Consider the following 22,206-nt stretch of genomic DNA (forward strand, 5'->3'; position numbering starts at 1 on the left):
AAACTGGAACATTGATCCCTGGATCTGAGAAGTTCGTAGTCCGCCAGAAAAAATAGGAGTAGTACCAACACTGGCTTCTGGCATAGGTGTTGGGGGAGGAGCAGAGGAGGCAACAGACATGGGTGAAAGGTGACGCTGAAGAGGTGAAACAAAGGAAGCATTACGTAGCTGGGATGTAAGCATAGTTGAGGACAGTTGTGGTGAGGATTGGAGAGGGTAGGCAGATGCCGTCGCTACCTGTGGGGTGTAAGAACATTTTTAAAGAGGTTAGAATTTTGCAGCATAGGAGATTTGTTAGAAGTATTGAGAATTGGAAAGACCAAGAGAGACATTAGTGTTCACCTCTTGGCTCACCTGTTCATTGGGTATTATGCCTAGCTGCCCATCAGGCATTGGTGAGAAGCTTTGTTGCGGAGAATTGATGTTCTGCAAGTAAGGATTCTGGAGAGCACCTCCCAGAAGAGACGATACAGGTGCAAGGGGTGAGGAAGGTCTAGAAAGAGGAGATGGAAGTAAAGGAGCTGCCAATGCTTGTGGGTTTGGTATGGCGTTTGTCATCATTGGGTATTGTCCTTGTTCTGTCATAGTAAGGCCATGCTGTGCTATGCTTTGTAATGGGGATCCCATGGGTAGAATCTGTGGGTTCATGCTTCTAAGGGGTAGCGGAGATGATGGATGTGAAAACTGGTGCATAGGAGAAGCTGCACGTACAGGCACAGGAGATGGGGGATGACTCTGGAACCTGCGCAATGTTGGTTGTGGAGCTATAGGCTGCTGGGAAACAGATGGTGCTCGAAATGACTGTCTAGACTGAAGGGAGGACTGGTTTCTGGGCATACGCACCAGTGGCTGTCCCCTTCCCACTGGCCTACGAAAGACTCCTTGAGAACTACCGATTTGATGTGGCCCAACTAATCCTGTAGGCCGCGAACCTGACCTAGCTAGTACCGGTCCTGTTGGAGAAGGTGGGCCACTATGAATGGATGATCTGAAAGGGGCAACATGTTGCGTAAGAGGGGGTCCATGTCTACTCCTTCGGTTTGGGTAGGGATTAGCGGGAGAGGGCTTGACAGCTCCCATTGGCACCGGTGCTCGATTAGCTCCACCACCACGGAATCTGCGAGTAGAGGCTCTGGTGGGGAGTGGACGCCTGGTAACATGTGATGGGGAAGATGAGGATGGACGATGAGGGGTGGCCGGTCGAAAAGCTCGAGGTGGGGATTGAGGTCTGTCGGACAAAGGGGGGCTTCTTCTTTGTGGGGATGAGAGGGAGGGAGAGGAGGAATGCCTCGTCTTGGATGTTTGGTTTCTGCCTTTAAACAAACTTGTCCTGGCAGACGGTGCAGCATCAGGAGGGGGCTTCCGTCTAAAAGAAAGCCTTGGCGAAGGAGGTCTGCTTGCTCTTTTCCTGAATGATGCTGTGGGAGATGCTCTGGGACTCATCGGTGGTGACTGAGCCCTCTGCGTTGGGGCTCTTTCCAAACCATTGCCCCTTCGACCACGAGGCAATGATGGTTGTGTTCTTCCTGACATTTCTCGTCTTTGTTGAGAAGGCGAAGGTGGTGGACTGGGGGACCTTCGGCGCTCTCTAAGAGACACTGGTGGAGCACCCGCCAAAGAGAGGCGAGCAGCAGGGTCTCTTCTGCGTGAACGTGGAGAAAAACGAGGTTCAGGTTGCATGTCTGATTGAAAGTCCATATGACGTGGCGAGGGGCGGGATGAAAGGCGTGGGGAAGCTGGGGCAACAGATTTATGTCTCCGTGAAAACTGTGGTGTTGAAACGGGGCTCATACGTCTCAAAGGCCTTGGTGAAGCCAATGGAGAATGGATTGGTGACCGCATTAGTGGAGGCATTGCTGGTGCGGCAGCGGGCCCCATTTGGTAGATTTGTGGCTCTTGATGGTACACAGGGGCACCCATATGTTGTGAAAAAGGACCTTGAGGGAACTGATTTGGAGACGGAGGAAGAAACTGATTTTGAGGTGGGAAAAATGGCTGCTCAAATTGCATATCTAACATCATATCTTGGTTGTTAAGTGCAATCGCCGGTGAGGTAGGGGGGAACATCGATGAAGGTGGAGGTGGTAATGTTTGCACATCCAGTCTCTCATGTCCAAACATCCTCACCTGGGGCCTGGGGACTTTAAATTGTTCTGTTGCGAATGGCGAAGGGATAGGATATGACAACTGTTCCTGTCCATAAAATGGCTCCATTTCAGCCTGTTCAACATACAAAGATGGCTGGTAGGTATTATACATCGCGGACTGATCTGCATATCCCATCATTGGATCATTATATTGGCCCCAAGATTCATCATAACCTCCATTCATGTCATATGGCTCTGGTATATAGGCGTAACCCATATTTGGATCATAGTAATCCTCATATTGGTCATATTGCTCATAAGGATTATAAAGATCATTAATGGCATAGTCATAGTAACCATATGGATCTGGCTCCGCTGCATAGAGTGTCCCATTGTCACCGTAATAATAGTCTATATCATCTTCATAGTAGTCCTCATACCCATCATCGTAATATCCATCAAACTCATTAAAGTAATCATCATAGTAGTACTCATCTTCATAGTAAAAGTTGCCCTCATCGTCATAGTAACCGTATTCATCCTCCCACTCTTCATCATCGTAATAGTCAATGTCCTCTCCATAAGGGTCATCAGGGCCATAGGAATCATAGGTCAGCGGCCCTCTGTGCATGCCTCTGGGTCTCCAACCATCTTGGTGATCTTCCTCATATTCATATTCATATTCATCTGCATCAAAGTCATAACTTTGATTGTGAAAGTATGATGGTCTCCCCTTATCGTCCCTTCGGATAAAAGACAGTCGCTTTTGGCCGCGGTTTAATCCTGTCAACCCTGTTAACCCTTTAGTTGTCAGGAACCTTCCCGTCAGCCAATTAGTCGCTGCAGCTATCTTTCCTAGTAGTGTGCTTCTCGTCTTGAAACCTTCTTCTAGCCTCTGTTTGCCAAACACTCCCTTGAATCTCCCCCCTTTGGCTTCAGAATTATCTTTGTCTTTTTTACCAAACAAGCCAGACAGCCCTGTTTTTTTGTCTCCCGATTCTGGTTTCTTTCCCGCTGCTGGCTTTTTCTTCTTGGAGAGTCGTAGGAATAGACGGGAAGTGCTTTTAAGATTTCTTTTAGGTTTAGCCTTTTCAGGTGGTTTAGCGGGTTTAGGTGCGACGCTCAAGGGGGATGGCTTTGCTGCGCCAAAGGGAGAAGGCTTTGCTCCACCAAAAGGGGAAGGCTTTGCTGCGCCAAAGGGGGAAGGCTTTGCTCCACCAAGAGGGGAAGGCTTTGCCGCGCCAAATGGAGATGGCTTCGCACCAAAGGGAGATGCTTTTCCTGCAATGCCAGAGAGCCCTTTCAGCTGCATAGCAGATGCCTGAGGTTTTTTTTGTCCTTCAGCAGCAAATGCCAACATTGACTTTGAAGCCCCTTTAACATTTACATTTTTCAAGTTCATACCTTTCTTCCCCTTCTTCTGATCTTCCTCTTCCTCATCCTCATCCTCATCCTCATCAGATTCAGCTGCTTTAGACTTGCCCCCTTTTGCAGCAGCCTTTCCTTTCCCAGCCGATTTCTTTGGTGGTTCTTCTTCACTCTCATCCTCGCTCCGGTCATCCTCTTCAGACCCCTCAGATTCACTGACAGGTTTTTTACTCTTTCCTTTGCTTTCCTCGGCTTTCTTTCCCCCCTTTTTGTCTTCTTTGCCTCCCTTCTTATCATCCTTCGCCGCCTTCTTTGGCTCCTCCGATTTGCCTTTCTTGGCAGCAGATTTTGAGTCACCCTTTTTGGGAGCCATAATGTTTTCTTTGTGTCAAATCATTAGTTAATCCTAATGACCTCAGTATTGATTGGGAAAAAAACTACAGCAAGCCAAAAACCACAGTCCTTCATCACACAATCTAGAAACAACTTCAGCCATAAGTGCTCACTCTCGTTACAGTATGTCTTCAATTAAAAAAGATCAAATTATTGAGAAAAGTATTGGTTTAAGTTCTTCCCTTGATGCTGTCACGCAACTCCTCGGACAGCTCTGAAAAAGTTTCACCTTTGGCTCGGCATTGTATGAAAAGTCAAAAGTAAATCCCAAGGGTCATAGGCACAAAAAAGCTGGTGCTATCCCAGTGACAATGTCCCTTTAGTCCTCTGAGTGTCTTGCATTGTTAGTGCATCTTGTGAGTCCGAAATAGAATCCTCATCTTGGCCACTGCACTAGCTTTGGCAGGAGGTCCCGCTGTGAGGGAGCTGAAGTTTGCCACTGTGAGTCTTGTTCCTCAGGGGAGTCCTCCTCTTTGTCTGAGCCCCGAGGCATTTGAGAGGGGTGAGTGTTTCCCATTTGAGGCAGTGTCCTCCCCTTGCATACGTCACCTGGCCTTTATGACCTACTGCAACCTCCTGCATCTCTCTGGTTACTACCACATCAACCATGTCCTCAGCGTCTCAACTTCATCTCCTGTCAAATATGCTGCCTATGGACGTGCGACGGCCAGTATATGTATAGAGTTTATACATGGGAGTCAGATTTTGACTTTGCCTGGTTAGAGTTGCAAAGGGCAAATAAATATACCAGCTTAACTGGCACAGGGTAACCCTACCTGCAGGCTCATTCCCGTATCAATAATGCAAAATAGTTGAGCTGTCGCTAAACTGTCTGAGAGGCAAAGCCAAAATGCACACATGCAAAAATCCCAAAAATATACACACCAAACACCAGCAACAACAGTGTCAAGTAAAAGCCTTCATATGAGGGGCTTAGAGTGTTTTTTTTTACTTCAACCAACATATTTCAAAGCTGTGCTGCTTTTGCTTTACATTAAAGCTGCTATTGAAGACCTATTCAGAGCTACTAATTGGGCTCGAACAGTTGAAGAGTTCAACATAATAGGAACAGGAACATGAGAAAGTCACATAAGACAATGAAAACAACACAGGTATTGACGTAATGAATTGCAGAACAGAAAGAGGTGGTCTGGGTTCATTGATAACTGTCTAATGTGAGTTGTGGATGTCGATTCATTGATGCTCAGCTGATATTCCACTAGGTCATCTCAATGGCAGATATGAATGTTTAATGACTGCCCTCTGTTCCGCCTACGCAGCATAGATAAAACATTCATCGCTTGGGGATCTAAATATATCTCCAAGGGACATCTTTACACTCGACTGCGTCTAGGCCAATTTATAAAACATCGAGGCTGGTGCCAGGGGTCAAAAAGATCAACTCAAGGGCAAAACATCAGGGTAACATGGTGGCACTTCAAGAGCTTGGTTTGCTCTGATCAATCGAGATGGATTAAACAGGCTTGACCTATGACAGCGTTTAAGCAGGAATCTGTATCATGTATCCCTCTGAGCAACGACTGCGACAAACCACTAAACTCTCTGTTCTCTGAGACAAATGCACTACAAGACCAACATATCAAAGCAAAGGTTAATTGTTGTTAATTGTCAAAATTGATATTGGCATTGATTATGACCTCTAATATGCAACTGAAGTCTGCTGAGAATGACAAAAAATAATTGAAACAATAGTACAGAGGTACAGGGAATGGATATGTCATAACTTATATCAAAGCTAATGATTAAGATCAGATCTCTGTAAAATTCCACAATGAAAAATACCTTCTATGTAGATGTAACTGAGCATAATGGGCTTTTTGACGTTGCAAATAACATGGCAAGAGAGTAGAGTGTCAGATATGTAGAGGAAAGAGTGTGTGTGCCAAGGACTGACAGTGTCTTTTCAGCGGAGGCACTCAGCGAAACGGTATAATAAAGAGGATCACCTGAGCAGACACGCGCAACATGCACAAATAATGACTTTGAGCAGAGACACATCGCTCTTGTTTAATAAAAGATCCCTCTATCGTGCCCTAATGCAGGAGACAATGCAACAAGCTGGTCTAGACTCTATAGTTTCCACAGATGACAATAACAGTATAATGGATATATATATTTTTGAGAAGGTGAGAGCAGGTGATACGAGGTGGGATCAAGTTTCCTGTAAGCTGTTAAGACCTATGGTTAACATTCGCTGCCAGGTCTTGATCACGGATCAAGGGTGTTCAAAGACTTCACAGAAGATTACAAACCACGACGTGACCAAAGAACAGCAGCTAATAGTTCTATTCAAAATATGGGTTTCAAACACAAAACGGAACATATTTTACACATATTTTCAAATATCTTAGGGGCACTTGTTTCTCATGAATTTTAATTACATTTAGAAAGAAAATAAAAATACGGGGAAATCTTTCCCCCGTTGTTTTCCATTCAGCTGCTCCCTCTTCATCACTCACACAGGTATTAACAAATCATCAGTGGAGAATTAACAACTAGAAGTAGATAACAACACCTCGAGCTTGTCTTACACTGCTCTCTTGTGTTAGGGTGCTGTATACTGTCAGTTTAGCCAGCCATAAATTATTTATCAACATGATTCAAATACATTCAGTGAAACTGTTAAGTTAAATATATGATATAAATGTCAATATATGATTTTTTTCACGATACAGAGGGCTTGATACGATACGCATTGCCATGAAATATACATTTATTCTAATGCACTCGTCTTATGATTATGGTCATTATAACAAATTGCAATACTTTACACTGGATAGATTTAGCACTAGTTGAGTTTCCAAAGTTATAAATTCAATATAAATCTGTCTGACATTGAGTGAAACATTTTGAAAAGTGCACATGGAAGAGGCATTCAGAAAGCATGGCTCATTTGTTTGAACCAATCAGCATCAAAGCTGACATTAATATCAACTTTAACATTTCTATCACGATGCATAGTTTCCGATACGATAAGTGTATCACTACAAAGACGTATTGTGATATATTGCAAAACGATATTTAGTCCAAGTCCTGGTCAACATTTTTCAGTAAGAATGCAGACTTAATGTACTGGATGATGAATATATTTGAAACGCATCACCAACATCCTTAAATAATACCATGAAGACCTTAAATATGGCATTAACTTGCAATTTTACCTCATAACTTGAAACTATTCAGAACATTTCTAACCCTGGCGGTTCTTCTTACCTTATCTGCTCTTATCTTACACTCCAAACGACCGAATGTTTCAAAACGTCCCCTTTCAAACTAAACTGCACATGTTAACGGTGAAAATCAAGCTGGTCCTCGTCCTGGTTCTGGTCCATCCCTCGGCCCTTTGTCCATCATTTTATAGCCCTCCGCCCCTGCACACTCTTCCCCCTTTTTTTTACTAAAATAGCATGCACCATTTGGACACAATAGATCTTCAATGACAAACCAAACAGTGTCTCTGGCTCGGTAAAGCTTCAGTAAATCCTGGCCCGTTTGAGGACAAAAGAGACGACCACGGGGACATAAGGTAAAACTCTGCAATAACATCGTACAAACATGATAAGTGCCCAGATTGGGTTTCATAGTTAACGTGGTCATTTAGGCATGGATGTACATTATGTGGCTTTCCTATCTGCAGGAGGTAAAGAAAGAGGCTCCATTGTTGGTTAATGGCAGTGTGACATCAAGCACACGCACGCACAGCCCGGACTCGCATTCAGCACTATCTCAGCACTCACACGGGCGCGCTGATGTCACAGGGAAGGTTGTATCTGCCATAAAAGGGGGTTGGATTAACAAATAGATTAATTAAAGGGATTGCCAATAACTGTCCACCATTCAAACAAGTTGATATTTCGCATCATTATAAGGCATTTTGTAGCTGCAGGTTTATTTCCTGTTTTCTAATGCGATATACATATTTGACTTAGCAGTGAAATAATAAGGAATCCGTTTGATCAAAATCACATGCACTTCATAAAACAAGCTTAACCTGTGAGCGCTGTATTGTAATATTTTATTTTTTCATAGTCTTTCTTCACTGTCCAAAACTGGTATCACAGATTAATGTTATGGGTAGTAGACAGTTGCTAAATTGGTAATTGCTTATTAATTGACATGTTTATGGTTTTCTACTTTTCTTCCACTGGGGTAGAGAGAGAGGATCGCTGACGTCCTTGTTGTAATAAACATTTATCATCACTAGAGGGCAGAAGAGACAAAAAAGATGAACCTCTAGGTTAGAAGCCCTTTGGACCTATTGCCATTGATGCCATTAAAAGATAAATATGAAAAAGTTATACCATCACAGCATGTGCTTTTTTCCTTCTTAAGTGTTTATTTCATAATTCGACTTTAATAAAATGTTCTTTATTGCCTACTCAAACAAATATTTGCTGCATTAAATAATAAATGAAATGAAGTGAAAGTGGTTCCTCCATTAAAATTTATTTGCCAAACTTTACTTAATCGATAAATCAAACTTTATTTATAAAGCGCTTTTCAAACCGGAAAGGTATCACAAAGTGCTTTACAGATTCTGACATTTAAAACAATACGCCTGGCACACAAAACAATCGTTACACAGTCAAACTTTGACTCCACCGTCTACGCACACACCCCCTCACTCACTAACTCACACCCACACACAGAGTAAAATAACATTACAAAGAAATCTTTCACACCCTTCAAGTGTAAACACGCTGCTTCTCAGTTCCACCTGCTGTTTACAGTGATGGAAAGGGGGGCCTGAAAAAGTTTTCAATTAATCACTTATGACTAAGTCTAAATCATATAAAACTAAACAGTATTCAGTATTGTATTTAGCGCTTGATTAAGAACAAGTGACAAAAGCATTTGTCCAAATCAACTTATCTGGTCAAGGTCTTGCCTGTTCCAACATGCATCATTCTTGACCTTTACACAAGAAAATCATCTGCTTGGTAACGACTATTGCACAAACATTGCATTATAAATAAATATGCACCATTAAAAAATTAAAAAAGAAAACTGAAGATTGTAGCAATTATTTCGAATAGTTTATTTGTTTTCCTGTAAACTTTTGTTATGCATATATTTGACTTTTTCTAATCATCATTGAGGTTTTTGGCCTGGAGGCTTTAATAGAAAAAGGGGGCGGCTCAGGGTGAAAGGGGGTGAAGAGCGAGAGGAGACATACAGCAAAGTGTCGGAGCAGAAACTTGAACCTACAAAGCTGAGGACAGCTGATCAGTGTTCTGTGATATGAACAGCAGCCTTAACCACATGAGTATAGACAACATTTTATTATTTAATTTGTGTGTCTGAAACAAACCATGTCTGACGTCTGGTGAGAAACCTATGGTGTCTCATAATAATAATAATAATAATACAAAAAACAGTGTACCTTGTGTTGGTGTTATTATAGGACAATGTGTTCTTATTACATGTAATTAACACAAATGCAGGCCATGTACTCGTAACATACACGCACATGTTAGCTTAGCCACGCCATATGGAGCCAAGCAGCATCAAGTGTCAAGCCTATTCACCATAACACACACACACACACCCACCCAGGGCAAACCGTACCTTACTTCATCCACGTCTTCGCCCCCGTCCTCATGTTATTCCATAGCAGAAACTCTCCCTCCAGCGTGCGCTCTGTCCAGACATCCTTAGGTCATCTTTAAGGCCTCTGTCCCAGGTCACTCTCACCTGCGAGCCTCCTGCTCAGTCCCACTCTCCTAGGCCAAAGAGAGGCTGATCCATTTTTAATGACACTATTGTGCTCCAGGGCATGTGCTAGTGAATGGTGAGCAGTGGCCCGGGAACGGCCACTTTCTGAAATAAAACGATACCTCTGGCACATATATAGGGCGGCCGCGGGGCACAAAGGAGACCACAGCTGGGGTGCAGGGAGTAAGGGCGGAGGCAGGAGTTCAGAGGTGAGTGGCTCTACCTGCTGTGGGCGGGACAGACAGGGGAATGATGCAGGGAAGCTCCAACAGCAGTCTTGGCCTATAAAACTCTGGCAAAACAAGACCTACAATTAATGTTGCGCAATATGAGAGCAAAACGAAATTGCACTCACTCGATTTAATTGCTCAAACATATTAAAGAAAGAAGACAAGGCAACATTTAAGGGTTTTTTTTAGACTTTATTTTTTTCTCCAATCAGCCTCTACATTTATGCCAACATTATGAGCAGAATTAGCGTGTACATTTTTTGAGGAAAAAGGAAAATCCAATGTGTGCAATATGAAACAGAAAGTAAAAAAGGCACACGCTTTGAGATTTGATAATAGTTAATAATAAAGAATTCATAAAAATCTGTTTTTTGTCGTTTTCAGTCGAACGTCTCACCACGTATTTGTTCCCATTTGAGTGAGTTGTACAAAATAACACTGAATAGCGTAAATCTTTCTGTATGCCCAAACTGTTCAGTAATGTATTTGACTTTCTGAACTCTTGCCTGTTGAGGTCCTTGTGCTTTATAAGGCCTACACTTTATTTTTTCACGATCTGGATGACGTCTTCGTGCTCCATGATGTGCGTGAGGCCAACTCTCTGAGGACTGTACTTGGTGCTGGTTCCCTAAAAATACAAAGAAAGTTCCATGAAAGTGAATCAGTGAATCTAATACAAACCGTACTCAAGGTAATCGGAACTTTGATGACTCACCCAAACCAAGGCATACTTGAACTGACTGGCTAATGTCCTGTGGATCCGATGGCACTGCATTTTTAGAAATATACAACCATGAACACTTACACATCAGTAAACAAGTTCATTCTCATGCCATTACGAAGGAGCATTTACTGACCACATGCTCAACAGATGCTCCTCTTCTCATAATGATGGCGTCATTAAAGTCTGGCCGCTCTGATGAAGAACGAGGCAAATTAAGATAAAATATAAAAAGGAAACTGCCTAAAGGAACAGGCCACCGTTTTTAAATACTGAGATATGCTCCTACCTTAGCTTAGACAAGTGGGAAGAAGGGAATACTTCTATATTGCAAGGCGTAGAAATATTACTACGCCTTGCAATATAGTTCCCCTTTTTATTCGCTTAGAAAATCGACATGTTTAATTTTTTGTGACTAGACTTGGATCGTGTACAGGCTCATGTAACCGTGTTTAAATACCTAAAACATGGAAGAGCTTGGTCGCTTCTAACTTCACCTCCGTTTGGATCCATAGATGAGAAGAGGAGAGGCTTAATGCAAACGCTGTCTGTGCTCTGTTTCCGTGACTGAGGGCACGCGTAAAGACCAGACAGCTACATATCAGCTCGTCTAAGCTAAGGTAAGAGCATATCTCAGTATTTAAAAACGGTGGCACATCACTTTAATTTTACAGGCATCCACACCTCCTCTCTTCTTGGTATAAATACAAATGAGGGCCAGGTATTCCCACAACGTCTCCAGAAGGTAATCCAAGTTCAGCTGCATCCCACAACTACAAAACAAAAAAAATTAAAAATGATTCCATGCATAACTACAAAACAACACATGAGCTATTTTTGCAGATACCTGATGACTACACTGTTGGGTCTATGAGCGAGACGGTCCACCTCTTCAATGGAAATCTGATCGACTTTATTGTACACCTGAAATACAAAAAGGTCCCAAATGTAAGCATTGCAAGGAATGTTACTGAATGAAATATAGCAAAGTGTGTTCTCACATATAGGCAAGGCATATACACTCTGTTCCCCACAAGAACGTCAATGAATTCATCCGGTGTGCTGTCTTCCCTGAACAGGACTTCTGCGTTGAAGATTTCTGTCGCGAAAGGTTAAGGTAGCCAGGTTCTACAGCAAAAGAGCTGCATACTGTGACAAAGCAACAAAGATGCGACCAACAGGGTGAAGGATACTGTATTCATGAAGGATGAGCTGAACGAGCTTCTCGGAGCAGTGGGTGAGAGGAACTGTGGAGTTGTACGAGAGGCCGCCACCTTTCTTTTGCTAAAGGAAATAGTGAGTTCAGCAGGTTAGAATTGGGACAAGTCACAAGTCTTCTCTCAGTATGAAGAAAAATTAAGCATTAAATACCTTGAAATAAATATTTGGCTTTTCCCGATTGAGCCTGATACCCACAGACTCCAACTCTTTCTCTAAAAGTTGTCTGTATATGAACATGAGAGTTATAAGAGTGTTTGAAGTGAACTGAGTAAAATGATCACAAATGCTCCTAGTTACCTCTGGACATCTCCTTTGGTGGCATCCAACATCATGATAACAACATCTGCAGTTCTGGCGACAGCAATGACTTGCCTGCCTCTGCCCTTACCTAGATATAAGCACATTAATGATTAAACGTGCATCTTAAGAGTTTTATTTATTTTATACACAGTCGTACCTTGAGCTGCTCCTTCAATAATTCCAGGTAAGTCAAGTAACTGGATATTAGCCCCATTGTACTGAAAAGAAACAATGAATTAACACTGATCTTAACGGCTGAATCGTTTATGTGTGTACCTCTATAACTCCAGGTATGCAAGTGAGGGTTGTAAACTCATAGGAGGCAGCTTCACTGGCAGTGGAAGTCATCAAACTGAGAAAGGTGGACTGGGGACACAAGATAAGACTTTATGTATTCAATCATATACAAGTCTATTACAATGCGATTAGAAAAAGTATTCTAAAAAGCTGCATCTTGAACGTACCTTACCCACAGACGGGAAACCAATGAGAGCTACACGAGCATCTCCAGATTTCATGACATCAAACCCTTCGCCTTTAGCTCCAGCTGACTTGGAGGGCTCCAGGAGTTGAGCTCTGTACTTGGCGAGTTTGGCTTTGAGTAAACCCAGATGGTATTCCGTAGCTAAAGGTAAAGTAGTGAAAACAGGAATGAACCATAAACAACTGGGTAAACTAAACAGAGGTATTATGAATCAGAGTTCAGTCATTTTGGAGCAGTGTGGGAATAGAAGAAACTGACTCCAGGCACAAGAGGTGGAAGTGAAAGTGCAGTAGTTGTTAAATGATGATCAAGAGTGGGCTCGTAATGCACACCGGAGACAACTCACCTTTGTTTTTCTGTGTTCGAGAAATTTCTCTCTCGATTTCCGAAATTTTCTCCAATATCCCCATTGTGTATGTCTTGCTGAGCTAAAAATTCTGCAAGGGAAAAAACCGTGTTACTTTTCACCTTTATTAAACTCGCGTCTCTAGCAACAAATATAGACAAATAAACACCATCAAATTACGATAGAAAAGCCAATAAACAGCAAACGAATGATGTAAAGGTGATGTCAATGGTGTAAAACATTGAGATAAAAGAGATATTTACACTGTTAAAGAGGCCACTATTGAAGGCATGCACAGATGTCTGACATCACACACCGGAAGCTGGTCCGTGTCTCCTGGAACTCCTCTGAAACAAGGAAAACTGAACATCAGTTCCGCCTGGCTCTGTTTCATCACACTTGACTTGAAATGTGGAGTTGCTTTGTCATGGTCGGGTCGGTCTCGGTTTACGTGTGACAGTATTTACGAACGGCTGTCATTGATCATGATATGAAGTTGCGTCGTTAGCTAATAAAATAGACATTTGATAACTGCTGTATTGTGATAGTGAACATGGCTGCGCCCTCAGGACCGAGGAGTTCAACAACCTCCAGCCTCCAACCTCCTCAAGGGCTTGAGGGCTTCCCCTTTCCAATGTCGGTCAAACCATCCGAGGACAAAAGTGGTAAAGAGCAAGAACACGGCGCGGACGTTAAAAAGAAGCCCTGCCGAGCGTGTACGGACTTCAAGAGCTGGATGAGAGTCCAGACACAGGCAGCAGCAGTTCAGGTGTGACATATGGTTATGGCTGGGTTATGGTACAGTGTATTAAAACTGTTGAAATAAGGGAAATAGATATCCTTTTGCCTTTGGGTCATTCAAATTAGAAGTATTTCTTTCTCGACTGTATGATATCATCTAATTGATCAATTGCCTTCAACTCAATTAGAAAATATGATTATGATAATGTTGCAGAAGCCATCGCTAGAGTCAGAGCCACAGCAAGAGCCTGAATGTCCACTGGACAGGCAAGAGCTGGGCCGTAACACCTGGTCCTTTCTGCACACGATGGCTGCATATTACCCAGATCAGCCCAACTCTACACAGCAGCAAGAGATGGGACAGTTCATCAACCTGTTCTCCAAGTTCTTCCCTTGTGAAGAATGTGCAGAAGACCTCAGAGACAGGTGAGAGGGTGCTTGAAATGTCTATTACTATGCACTAATATCATTGTATTAAAGGTAAGACTATTTGTCAACATAGGGTGTTCCTCTAAATCAGATGGAGAGGTTCCACTACAAATGTGTGCTACACAGTGAGCCAACCTAAGTCATTTTTTTTTTAAACCACGCAGACTTGGGGGAAGAATAAATTCCACACACAAAGATCCGCTCCAGTAAAAGATCTATCAATATTTTGATACTATTTTGCTATTGTCTCATTGTAATGTTTTGATGTGTGACTGGTGAATGTTTTGTGTGATTTTGAATTATTAGATGACTGAAGGCAGTTCCTATGTTCTGTTTACAGACTGAAGACAAATCAGCCGGACACTAGAAGTCGTCACAACCTGTCCCAGTGGTTCTGTCGCCTCCATAATGACGTCAATGTCCGATTAGGGAAGCCCGAATTCGACTGCTCTCGCGTGGATGAAAGGTGGCGGGATGGATGGAAAGATGGATCATGTGACTGAGAAACTATGATTTAGAGAAAGACTTGTGAAAAGACTCCGTGAAAATATTAATTAATAATAATAATATTAATAATGATGATGATTCTGAAACTGGTAAGAAAATAGCATCAACGGACAAAATAACCATCAATCATTACAGTATCTCTTAATTACTATTATAGTAATTTTACTGTACAATATAAACGGGTCCTGAAAAGTAAAATGTGCAGTATTTATTGTACAGTACAAATATACTTGTGAACAAGATATAGTTACGTTTGAAGCCTCTATTTTTATATCAGATATATATCAGTGTAATTATATTATGGTATGTTTATGTGATCGGGTTAATATTGCTATATAATTGTTGTTGAAAGAGTCTAGAGCCACTTAAAATCTCAAACTTCTTGGTTTTGGACTTCTCGTGGTTTGTAGTAATTACATTGTCAAGTTTCTTCAACTCAGAAGATTTTAATTAACCAATAAAGCAATAGAACGGCCCTACAGAACACTTGGCTGTGTTCTGTAGTTTCATTCATCCATTATGTATAGCAGGGGTAGGCAACTTTGTGTCATGGAGGCCCGAAACTCACAATTGTAGCCCCCTTTTCTCTACAAATATAAGTTTTGCACTTAATATATGACCTAATGGGATGTTTTGCTGGGAAATGTGAAAATATTGACAGTATTTTCCACATTTTAAAGTCCTTTTCACATATTTGGTCTCTGATTTATGAATAAATGTTTCTTCAAAATTCTCTTGGGGGACAAAGGTTTTATGCTGGAGGGCCGAATTTGGCCCCCGGGCCTGACGTTGCCTACCCCTGATGTATAGCTATGTTAGACATATTGCATTTAAAATAAACTGTATGCTTTTAAATTTACATCCGAGCATCGTCCTTAAAATTCATGTATTTTGCATTATTTTTTTTTTTTTACCTCTTAGCCTTAACCGAGCGCGTTTTCTCCAGTTCGGCTCCACCCAAATCTAAAAGCTTCTCAACTGGAGAGCAACAGTGTAATGCCTCATTTGAAAGCTAAGACCTACTAATGATCGTAAGCGTTGTTTGTCGTGTTTTTGTTGCTTTTTTGCCATTTATTTGTCGTGACTGTTTTGTAGCTTTTTTCATTCCTTTTTTGTCATGCTTTTGTTTTTGTCACTTTTTGTGTCTTTTTTGTTGCTTTTGAGGCACGTTTCTTTTGTCACTTTTGTGTTTTCATCCTCGTTGTTGCCGCTATTTTTGATGCGCTTTTTTAAACTTTTAGATTTGGGTAAAGCCAAACTGGTAAAAATGTGCTCGGTTCAGGTGGGTGTTAAGAGGTTAATAACATTTGACAGCAATGACAGCGCATATTTTATTGCTTGAAATTATATTGGCAAAATAGGTTAAAGCAATTCAGCCCAATAGTTTCTAAGCTTTCAGAACCTGGACCCCCCCTCTGCAGACTGAAAGAGGAAAAGGCAAAACACAATAAGCAAGACTTGCTTTATAGTGGAGGCAAATTATAGACATTACAAACCTGAGGAACAGCTCATGACATTACATTACATTTTCAGCTCTGAGGGAACATTATAAGAAGTCTGTTTAGCTTGTATGGGCTCATCTGCATCAGGTTCATTCATTTGTGGACCCACACATATAGGCTTTACATCAAATGCTCTCAACATTGTTCTCCTGTCCCCATTGGTCATCCCTGAATATATCATCCATAAAGAGCATCGCCTATCATCACATCTCTTGCGCGTGGTATACAGTACGTTCCTAATGCACGCTCCCTGCTTTCCGCGTGCGTCCTCGTTGCCGCGCGCCTGGGTGCGCGCTAGACCCGTCCCTCTACAGCAGCAGCAGAGAACAGCAGCGCGACCATCCAGCCGTGGAGCCGGGAGCGTGGAGCTGCCAGGAGAGAACCGAGCGAGCGACGGAAAATGGACGGAGTGGGATCGTTCGGAGCGGGCCGAACCGGGTCCACCATCGACCCACTAGCCTTCGCCAAACAGCCGACCACCATCCTCAGAGTGTTATCCTGGGTGAGCGCTGATTTTTCCTTTTCTTTCTCTTTTTTTTTCTCTTTTGCTGCTGTGCGTGTGTGTGCGTGCGCGTGTGGATGGAGAATACTCTGTTGCCGTTTGCAGCGCGAGATCCCGTGACGTTTCCGCACTGCAAATCCAAGCCACGAGAAATCCCCATCAGACAAATGAACGGGTAGTCCGATAAAGGGACGTGGGGGAAATGCTGCCAAACGCTTTTAAATGTGTGCGTGTAGTTAAATGTCGGAGGGTGTAGTCAAGGCCTAGTGGTTATCTGACACTATGGCCATCAAGCCTATTTCTGTAGATGTTTGAGCAAAGCACTGGCCCCTCATCACCCACTTTGCTCATTTGTGTGTGTGTGTGTTTTTTTTTTCACAGCCACTTAAAAAAAAAAGGGAATTTTCTCGCACCTCAAGATTCCCGTTGGCCGCGCATTGTGGAAGCTCGTCTGTGGGGTCACTTATTTTTCTTTTGTATCGTCTTCCTCTCCTAGTGATCTCAGTGTGCCTACACCCTGTCTTATTATTGCTCACTTGTGACAACAATCATTTCGTGCTAATGGTTTCCCTGATTTCCCCAAGACGGCCGTCGTCCCGTCATCCCACCTGTGATTGGTCCATCATTATCATTACGCACGCTGGGCCAGAAGACGCGTCGTGCCGTTTGATGTAGCGCATCACCTTTGGATGACACAGAAGTCTTTCTTGTTAAAGCTTACGCTACGCGCTACTGTTAGGCTGTTATGCACACTTTCCAAACGCTATAGGTTGTACGAGTAGAATAATCGCAGGGTAAACACAGTAAGGGTGTATGGCACAAGCCTGTGTTGCTGGCCAAAAATCTAATGTCCTGCGGTTGTTTTCATAATTACAACAATCCTAGGTTTGTGCATTTACACTGGGTGTTGGTTTCAGAAAACAACTTTATTTAAGTGGAAGTGGACACTATCCTGTAAAATGTGTTGTAAATACATTATACAATTAATTAATAAATCAGATATGGGGTTAGTTAGCCTTAAACTAAAATGCAAGTGGTACTAACATTGTCACATATCCAGTTGAGTTTAACTGTGTGTTGGCCTGTAGGACTTTCTACATGAGCTGCTTGGTTGGGGCTGTCCGAATGCACCTGTTTCTGGTCTTAGATTAGAACCACGTGACGAGGTTAAATTGTGCGTCTGACTTGATCCCATTGTGTGATCTACCATCATATGATCCATTCCAAACCCCTCAAGTACCAGTGCTTTTAGTGTGAGTGTGTGTGTGTGTCACATGCCCCTATTCTGCCATAGACCGTTAGTCAGCTGACCAGTGTCTGGTGGTCCCATTACTGAGGAGGCGAAAGTTGAAATTATATGTTATTGTTTTAAAAGCCTCTATTTCAAACTTTAGTAACGGTCAGTGTACTTGTTTGGTGTAGTCACTATAATACCCAACCAAGTGCCTCAGGTCTGTGGGATTCTTGAGGTGAAATCAAGCATCCACCTCTTCAGTCAGTCAGTCACTGAGAAACTGTGAAAACTAGGTTAATGCCTTAGGTCTGAGCGCACTCAAAAGAGACGCCTTCCAGTAACGCTTCTCTCAGCTCTATTCCATTAACAATGTTTGCAGACTATACGAACTTAACACTATGGGGGGCTCTTTTAAAGAAATATTTGATCTGCCGCTCTAGCCTAAAGTAAAGTACACAAGCTTTCAGATCTAACACTCGCATCCTTTTCCTTTTCAGATATTTTCCCTGGTGGTGTTTGCCTCCATTGTGAACGAGGGCTATGTTAACATGGGCAGTGAGCGACTCCACTGTATCTTCAATAAAAATGCAGACGCATGTAACTACGGCGTGTTCATGGGCCTGGTCGGTCTGCTGGCATGTTCCTTCTTCTTCCTCGTGGATTATAAGTTCTCCTCCATCAGTTCGGTCAAAGACAGGAAAAAGGCTATAATGCTGGAGATCGGCTTTTCAGGTGAGGTGAATGCATGCACATAGTTTACGACTGGAGGCAGGTACACTTGGTGAAGCCTCTCAGCTGTATTCAACGCCAGTCTATTTTGAGAAGAATGTGCAGTGTTTACACCGTTTGCTGTTTTCACTTGCCTTATGCACATTTTCAGGTAAGCCACGAAAGAGAGGAAACATAAATGTGTATTGACAAGCTGAGGCTTTAATAGAAATGTTACCTCTCGTCCAATTACCGAGTATGCCTCTTTCAACAGGTTTCTGGACCTTCTTGTACTTTGTCAGTTTCTGCTTTCTGGCCAATCAGTGGTCTCGAACCTCAGCGGACGAGCTTCCACTGAACCAGGGAGCAGACGCCGCCCGAGCTGCCATCGCTTTCTCCTTCTTCTCCATTATCACCTGGGTAAGGGCGCCGGCACTTAAAGCTTTACCGTCTGTGAATGAAAAACTAAAGGAGCTTTTCTGTGTGGAGTTTGCATGTTCACCCTAACCCAAAACATGCACAATAGGCGAATTAGAGATGGGTCTTAAAAACATTTGACTTGTGTGACTTTTTGGCGATATCTTCTGACAAATCAAACACAATTATGCAGTATAAAAACAGAAAAAACTGTCTAAGAGTGTGGAATGCAGTCAAAGAAGGCACAAAAAAAGTAAAAGCAAAAAAGTAAAAGTCCTTTATTGAGACATGGACAAAGCAATTTAAAAAACGCCAACACATTTCGACCGGTTTGTCTTCATCAGGGCAAAAACTATGCAGTATTAGGGCTGCACAATAAGAGAAGAAAATACCAATAATCTATAACTGTCTTGATTATTGCGATATCAATATAGTGATATTTTACTAATCCTTTTCACCACAGCGTGTTACATTCAATTTCAACAAAAAAACTTTTTTTTTTTGCTCTGCGCATATTTTTAAAGTGAGCTTGTAAGTTTAAATGATTTGCAAATTTAATAGTTTAGCCTATAATTGACCGCTGGGGCCAGCAATTCAACGCAACATAAGTAATATTAAATTATTATATTATTTCTAAAGTCCCTCCCTTTACAACCAATCAGAATCCCCGGTGCCATCACTTTGACCAATGAGACAAGCTCTCCTGTTAACCGGCCTGTCAGGTCCAATCAGGAGGCAATCTTTAAGTTCCCATGTGTGCTTGTTTTAGTTTGTGTCAGATAGAGGGCCTCAGTGATTTAATAATGCAATAACAGTTATTTGGCGGTGTATTGTACAGCCCTATACAGTAGAAATGAAAGTGACACTGACCATTTACATTTAACCTTTACCCCTTCTCTGTATTGCTGCTGTGAATAAAACATCACTTGGAACCATAGACTGTAAAGAAAGAATGGACTGAGGGCGCACTTGGGGGTAGGAATGACAAAGCCAGTCTTCATTTTCTTAGGGCTTCAAGAAGGAGTCGGCCTCAGTTTGTCCATTCTCATTACAGCCATGCTTGATACTAACATCAAACTAACGCTTTTCTTGTCCCGCTTCCTGCAGGCTGGTCTAACAGTTCGCGCAGTGCAGAAATACCTCCTCGGCACAGACATGACCCTTTTCACCACAGAGCACATGGACGGGGGTGCACCTTCCCAACCGTACCCCTCCAACTCACCAGTGGGCGCCACCACCGAGACCACGGAGACATACCAGAGCCCACCTTTCACTGAGAACAATGCAGCGCCTACGTATCAGGTGCCAATTTATTAGGGCTTCATCCGGTCCTAAGAAAAATGGGTTACTAGTGTCTGTGATGATGTGTGTGTGCGTGTGTTGAAATCGAAATTGGGATTCTTATTATAGAGAGATTCTAGATCGGCCTCGTTTTCTCAGTTTCCTCCTCTTGCCCCTTACCTTCTTGGACATTCCATTAAAATCTGCACACACAATGTCTTCAGCATATCTGGCGTCTTTATATAGTGGTTTCAAAAAGTTTTCAAACCTCTTTGAATTACTTGTGATGCAGTCTGATAAAACCTTTTCTCTATTGGGAAAAAATACTGATCTCCTGACAATAATGCATTAAAAAATGGAAAATTCAAATGTACTGGGAAAAAAGAAAGTGAAAAACGAAAATCTTCATAGTTGTGCTGTTTTTGAACATTCATAGAAGTGTAGCTTTGTGGGGAAATTCCAGTCTTTGAAAGGTACATCCTCTCTATGTAATAACATGGTTATAGAGGGGTATGAATACTTCCTAAACCTATTGTAAATTAGGCATAAGGGACTAAGCAGGCCTACAGCAAGTTGAGAAAATGGAGAAAAGCTGGCCATCTTTTGGTTCAGAGATGGCCCTGTTGAAACAAAGTTTTATTCAATATCTAACCTACAAACCTCCCTCCTATTTCATTCACTTTGCACCTTTAAAGACGTGTCAAAACTCCAGTGCCACACAGGAGAGGGACCGCTTCTCCTGTACCGCAGCCTGGCGACTTCTGTATCAGTAAAAGTGAACACATGTAATGATTCTGCATGTAAGACATCAACTAAGTGCCATGCTGTGCGGACAGTGTTTTAAGTTAGGATAGGTTTCCACATGCTGTAAAAAAATATATATTTTAAAAATCAAAAAACATTGTGACCAAGTGCAATATCACATTTTTATGTACAGCCGGTTTAAGTGTGTACCGTACTGTTGGTAGGCTAGTTACGATAGCTAAACTTAATTCAACGCACTGTCTCAAATGACATACCTGCTGTCGTCAAAACTCAGGCACATTTATTTCCAACTGTGGTGGAAGAAGAACTCAATTCGATTAAAGCCACACCCCGCAACATTTCACCCAATACGTCAAATAAAATACAAGCATATTCTATTTTGATAAATACTTCAAAAAAATGAACAAACATGTATCTTTGCTGTGAGCGGCTCACCTCTGCTAATACTGACTTGTTGAGTAAAGGCAGCCAAATATAAGACTTCTACAACTTAGATCCTCATCCAAGTTTATTCCTTGATTACCTGCTGCAGAAACAGCATTTTCTGTATCAAGCTGCTCATTCGGAGTATAATCCAGTGTAATCCAAAATGTTACGCAGTGTGCCTTTAAGTACAAGTACAAAAACAGGAGCAACATGTTTTGTTGCATAAAAGTATCAGATTAAAATTCAACTTAAATATAAAAGTGTCTACTTTCAAATGTATTGTATGAAAAGGAAAGGCATTTTAAAGTATTGAAAGAGTTTAATTTGGGGTATTTTACAAAGAATTGTGCTGCTGTTATCAGTACTAGGTCTACCCTAAACCGTGTTTAAAGCCGCAGGTGTTTTAGATCAGAAACATTATTCTACATTTAGCTCACACAGAGGGGACTGTGTATGACAATAAACATGTTCATTCAATCCAAAATGCTTTTCTTTCTAATGCAGTTTATGTAAATGTAGAAAGTACAGATAATGGATCTCAAATGTAATGAAAAAAGTATTCATTCTGAAGTAAAAGTACCTAAAATATGTCAATTTTAATTTACTTGAATGTTTTACATACATTACTTCCACCACTGCTAATTAATGATATTACAATATAGAGATATTTAGCTATGTCTTCAATTCCAGTTCAAAGCAAGTGCTGTTCAGCCCCCGTAGTCTCCTTTGTGTCAAAAACAAGTCACTGCATCTCCGGTCGACAGTCGTGCCATGGAATGTGTGCTGTATGTGATCTGAGACAGTGTCC

General features: G+C 42.0%; 4 protein-coding genes across 4 annotated transcripts; 2 read left to right on the forward strand and 2 right to left on the reverse strand.

The window, feature by feature from the left end:
* Positions 1 to 160: 160 nt before the first annotated feature.
* Positions 161 to 3,828, reverse strand: LOC306969609 (uncharacterized protein; the record flags this gene model as incomplete). Its single annotated transcript, XM_079565271.1, has 3 exons — positions 161 to 237; positions 453 to 2,774; positions 3,492 to 3,828. 3 exons carry the CDS (start codon positions 3,826 to 3,828, stop codon positions 161 to 163), a joined length of 2,736 nt encoding a protein of 911 aa, XP_079421397.1.
* A 6,237-nt stretch (positions 3,829 to 10,065) lies between these two features.
* Positions 10,066 to 13,221, reverse strand: drg2 (developmentally regulated GTP binding protein 2). Its single transcript, XM_079564215.1, has 14 exons — positions 13,150 to 13,221; positions 12,887 to 12,977; positions 12,521 to 12,681; positions 12,333 to 12,422; positions 12,214 to 12,274; positions 12,054 to 12,144; positions 11,907 to 11,979; positions 11,729 to 11,819; positions 11,537 to 11,634; positions 11,383 to 11,459; positions 11,220 to 11,308; positions 10,672 to 10,730; positions 10,530 to 10,583; positions 10,066 to 10,442 (listed from the first exon to the last, which is right to left on the reverse strand). Exons 2-14 carry the CDS (start codon positions 12,948 to 12,950, stop codon positions 10,356 to 10,358), a joined length of 1,095 nt encoding a protein of 364 aa, XP_079420341.1. The 5' UTR covers positions 12,951 to 12,977; positions 13,150 to 13,221; the 3' UTR covers positions 10,066 to 10,355.
* Positions 13,222 to 13,234: 13 nt separating this feature from the next.
* On the forward strand, positions 13,235 to 14,605 carry gfer (growth factor, augmenter of liver regeneration (ERV1 homolog, S. cerevisiae)). The gene is made up of 3 exons (XM_079564216.1): positions 13,235 to 13,655; positions 13,842 to 14,053; positions 14,397 to 14,605. The coding sequence occupies exons 1-3, from the start codon at positions 13,440 to 13,442 to the stop codon at positions 14,557 to 14,559; spliced, it is 591 nt and encodes a 196-aa protein (XP_079420342.1). The 5' UTR covers positions 13,235 to 13,439; the 3' UTR covers positions 14,560 to 14,605.
* Positions 14,606 to 16,325: 1,720 nt separating this feature from the next.
* On the forward strand, positions 16,326 to 20,695 carry syngr3a (synaptogyrin 3a). Its single transcript, XM_079564200.1, has 4 exons — positions 16,326 to 16,567; positions 18,299 to 18,533; positions 18,784 to 18,929; positions 20,034 to 20,695. The coding sequence occupies exons 1-4, from the start codon at positions 16,466 to 16,468 to the stop codon at positions 20,241 to 20,243; spliced, it is 693 nt and encodes a 230-aa protein (XP_079420326.1). The 5' UTR covers positions 16,326 to 16,465; the 3' UTR covers positions 20,244 to 20,695.
* Positions 20,696 to 22,206: the final 1,511 nt, after the last annotated feature.

Source organism: Gobius niger (assembly GCF_951799975.1).
Source record: "Gobius niger genome assembly, chromosome: 10".
In the NCBI taxonomy this organism is placed as follows: Eukaryota; Metazoa; Chordata; class Actinopteri; order Gobiiformes; family Gobiidae; genus Gobius; species Gobius niger.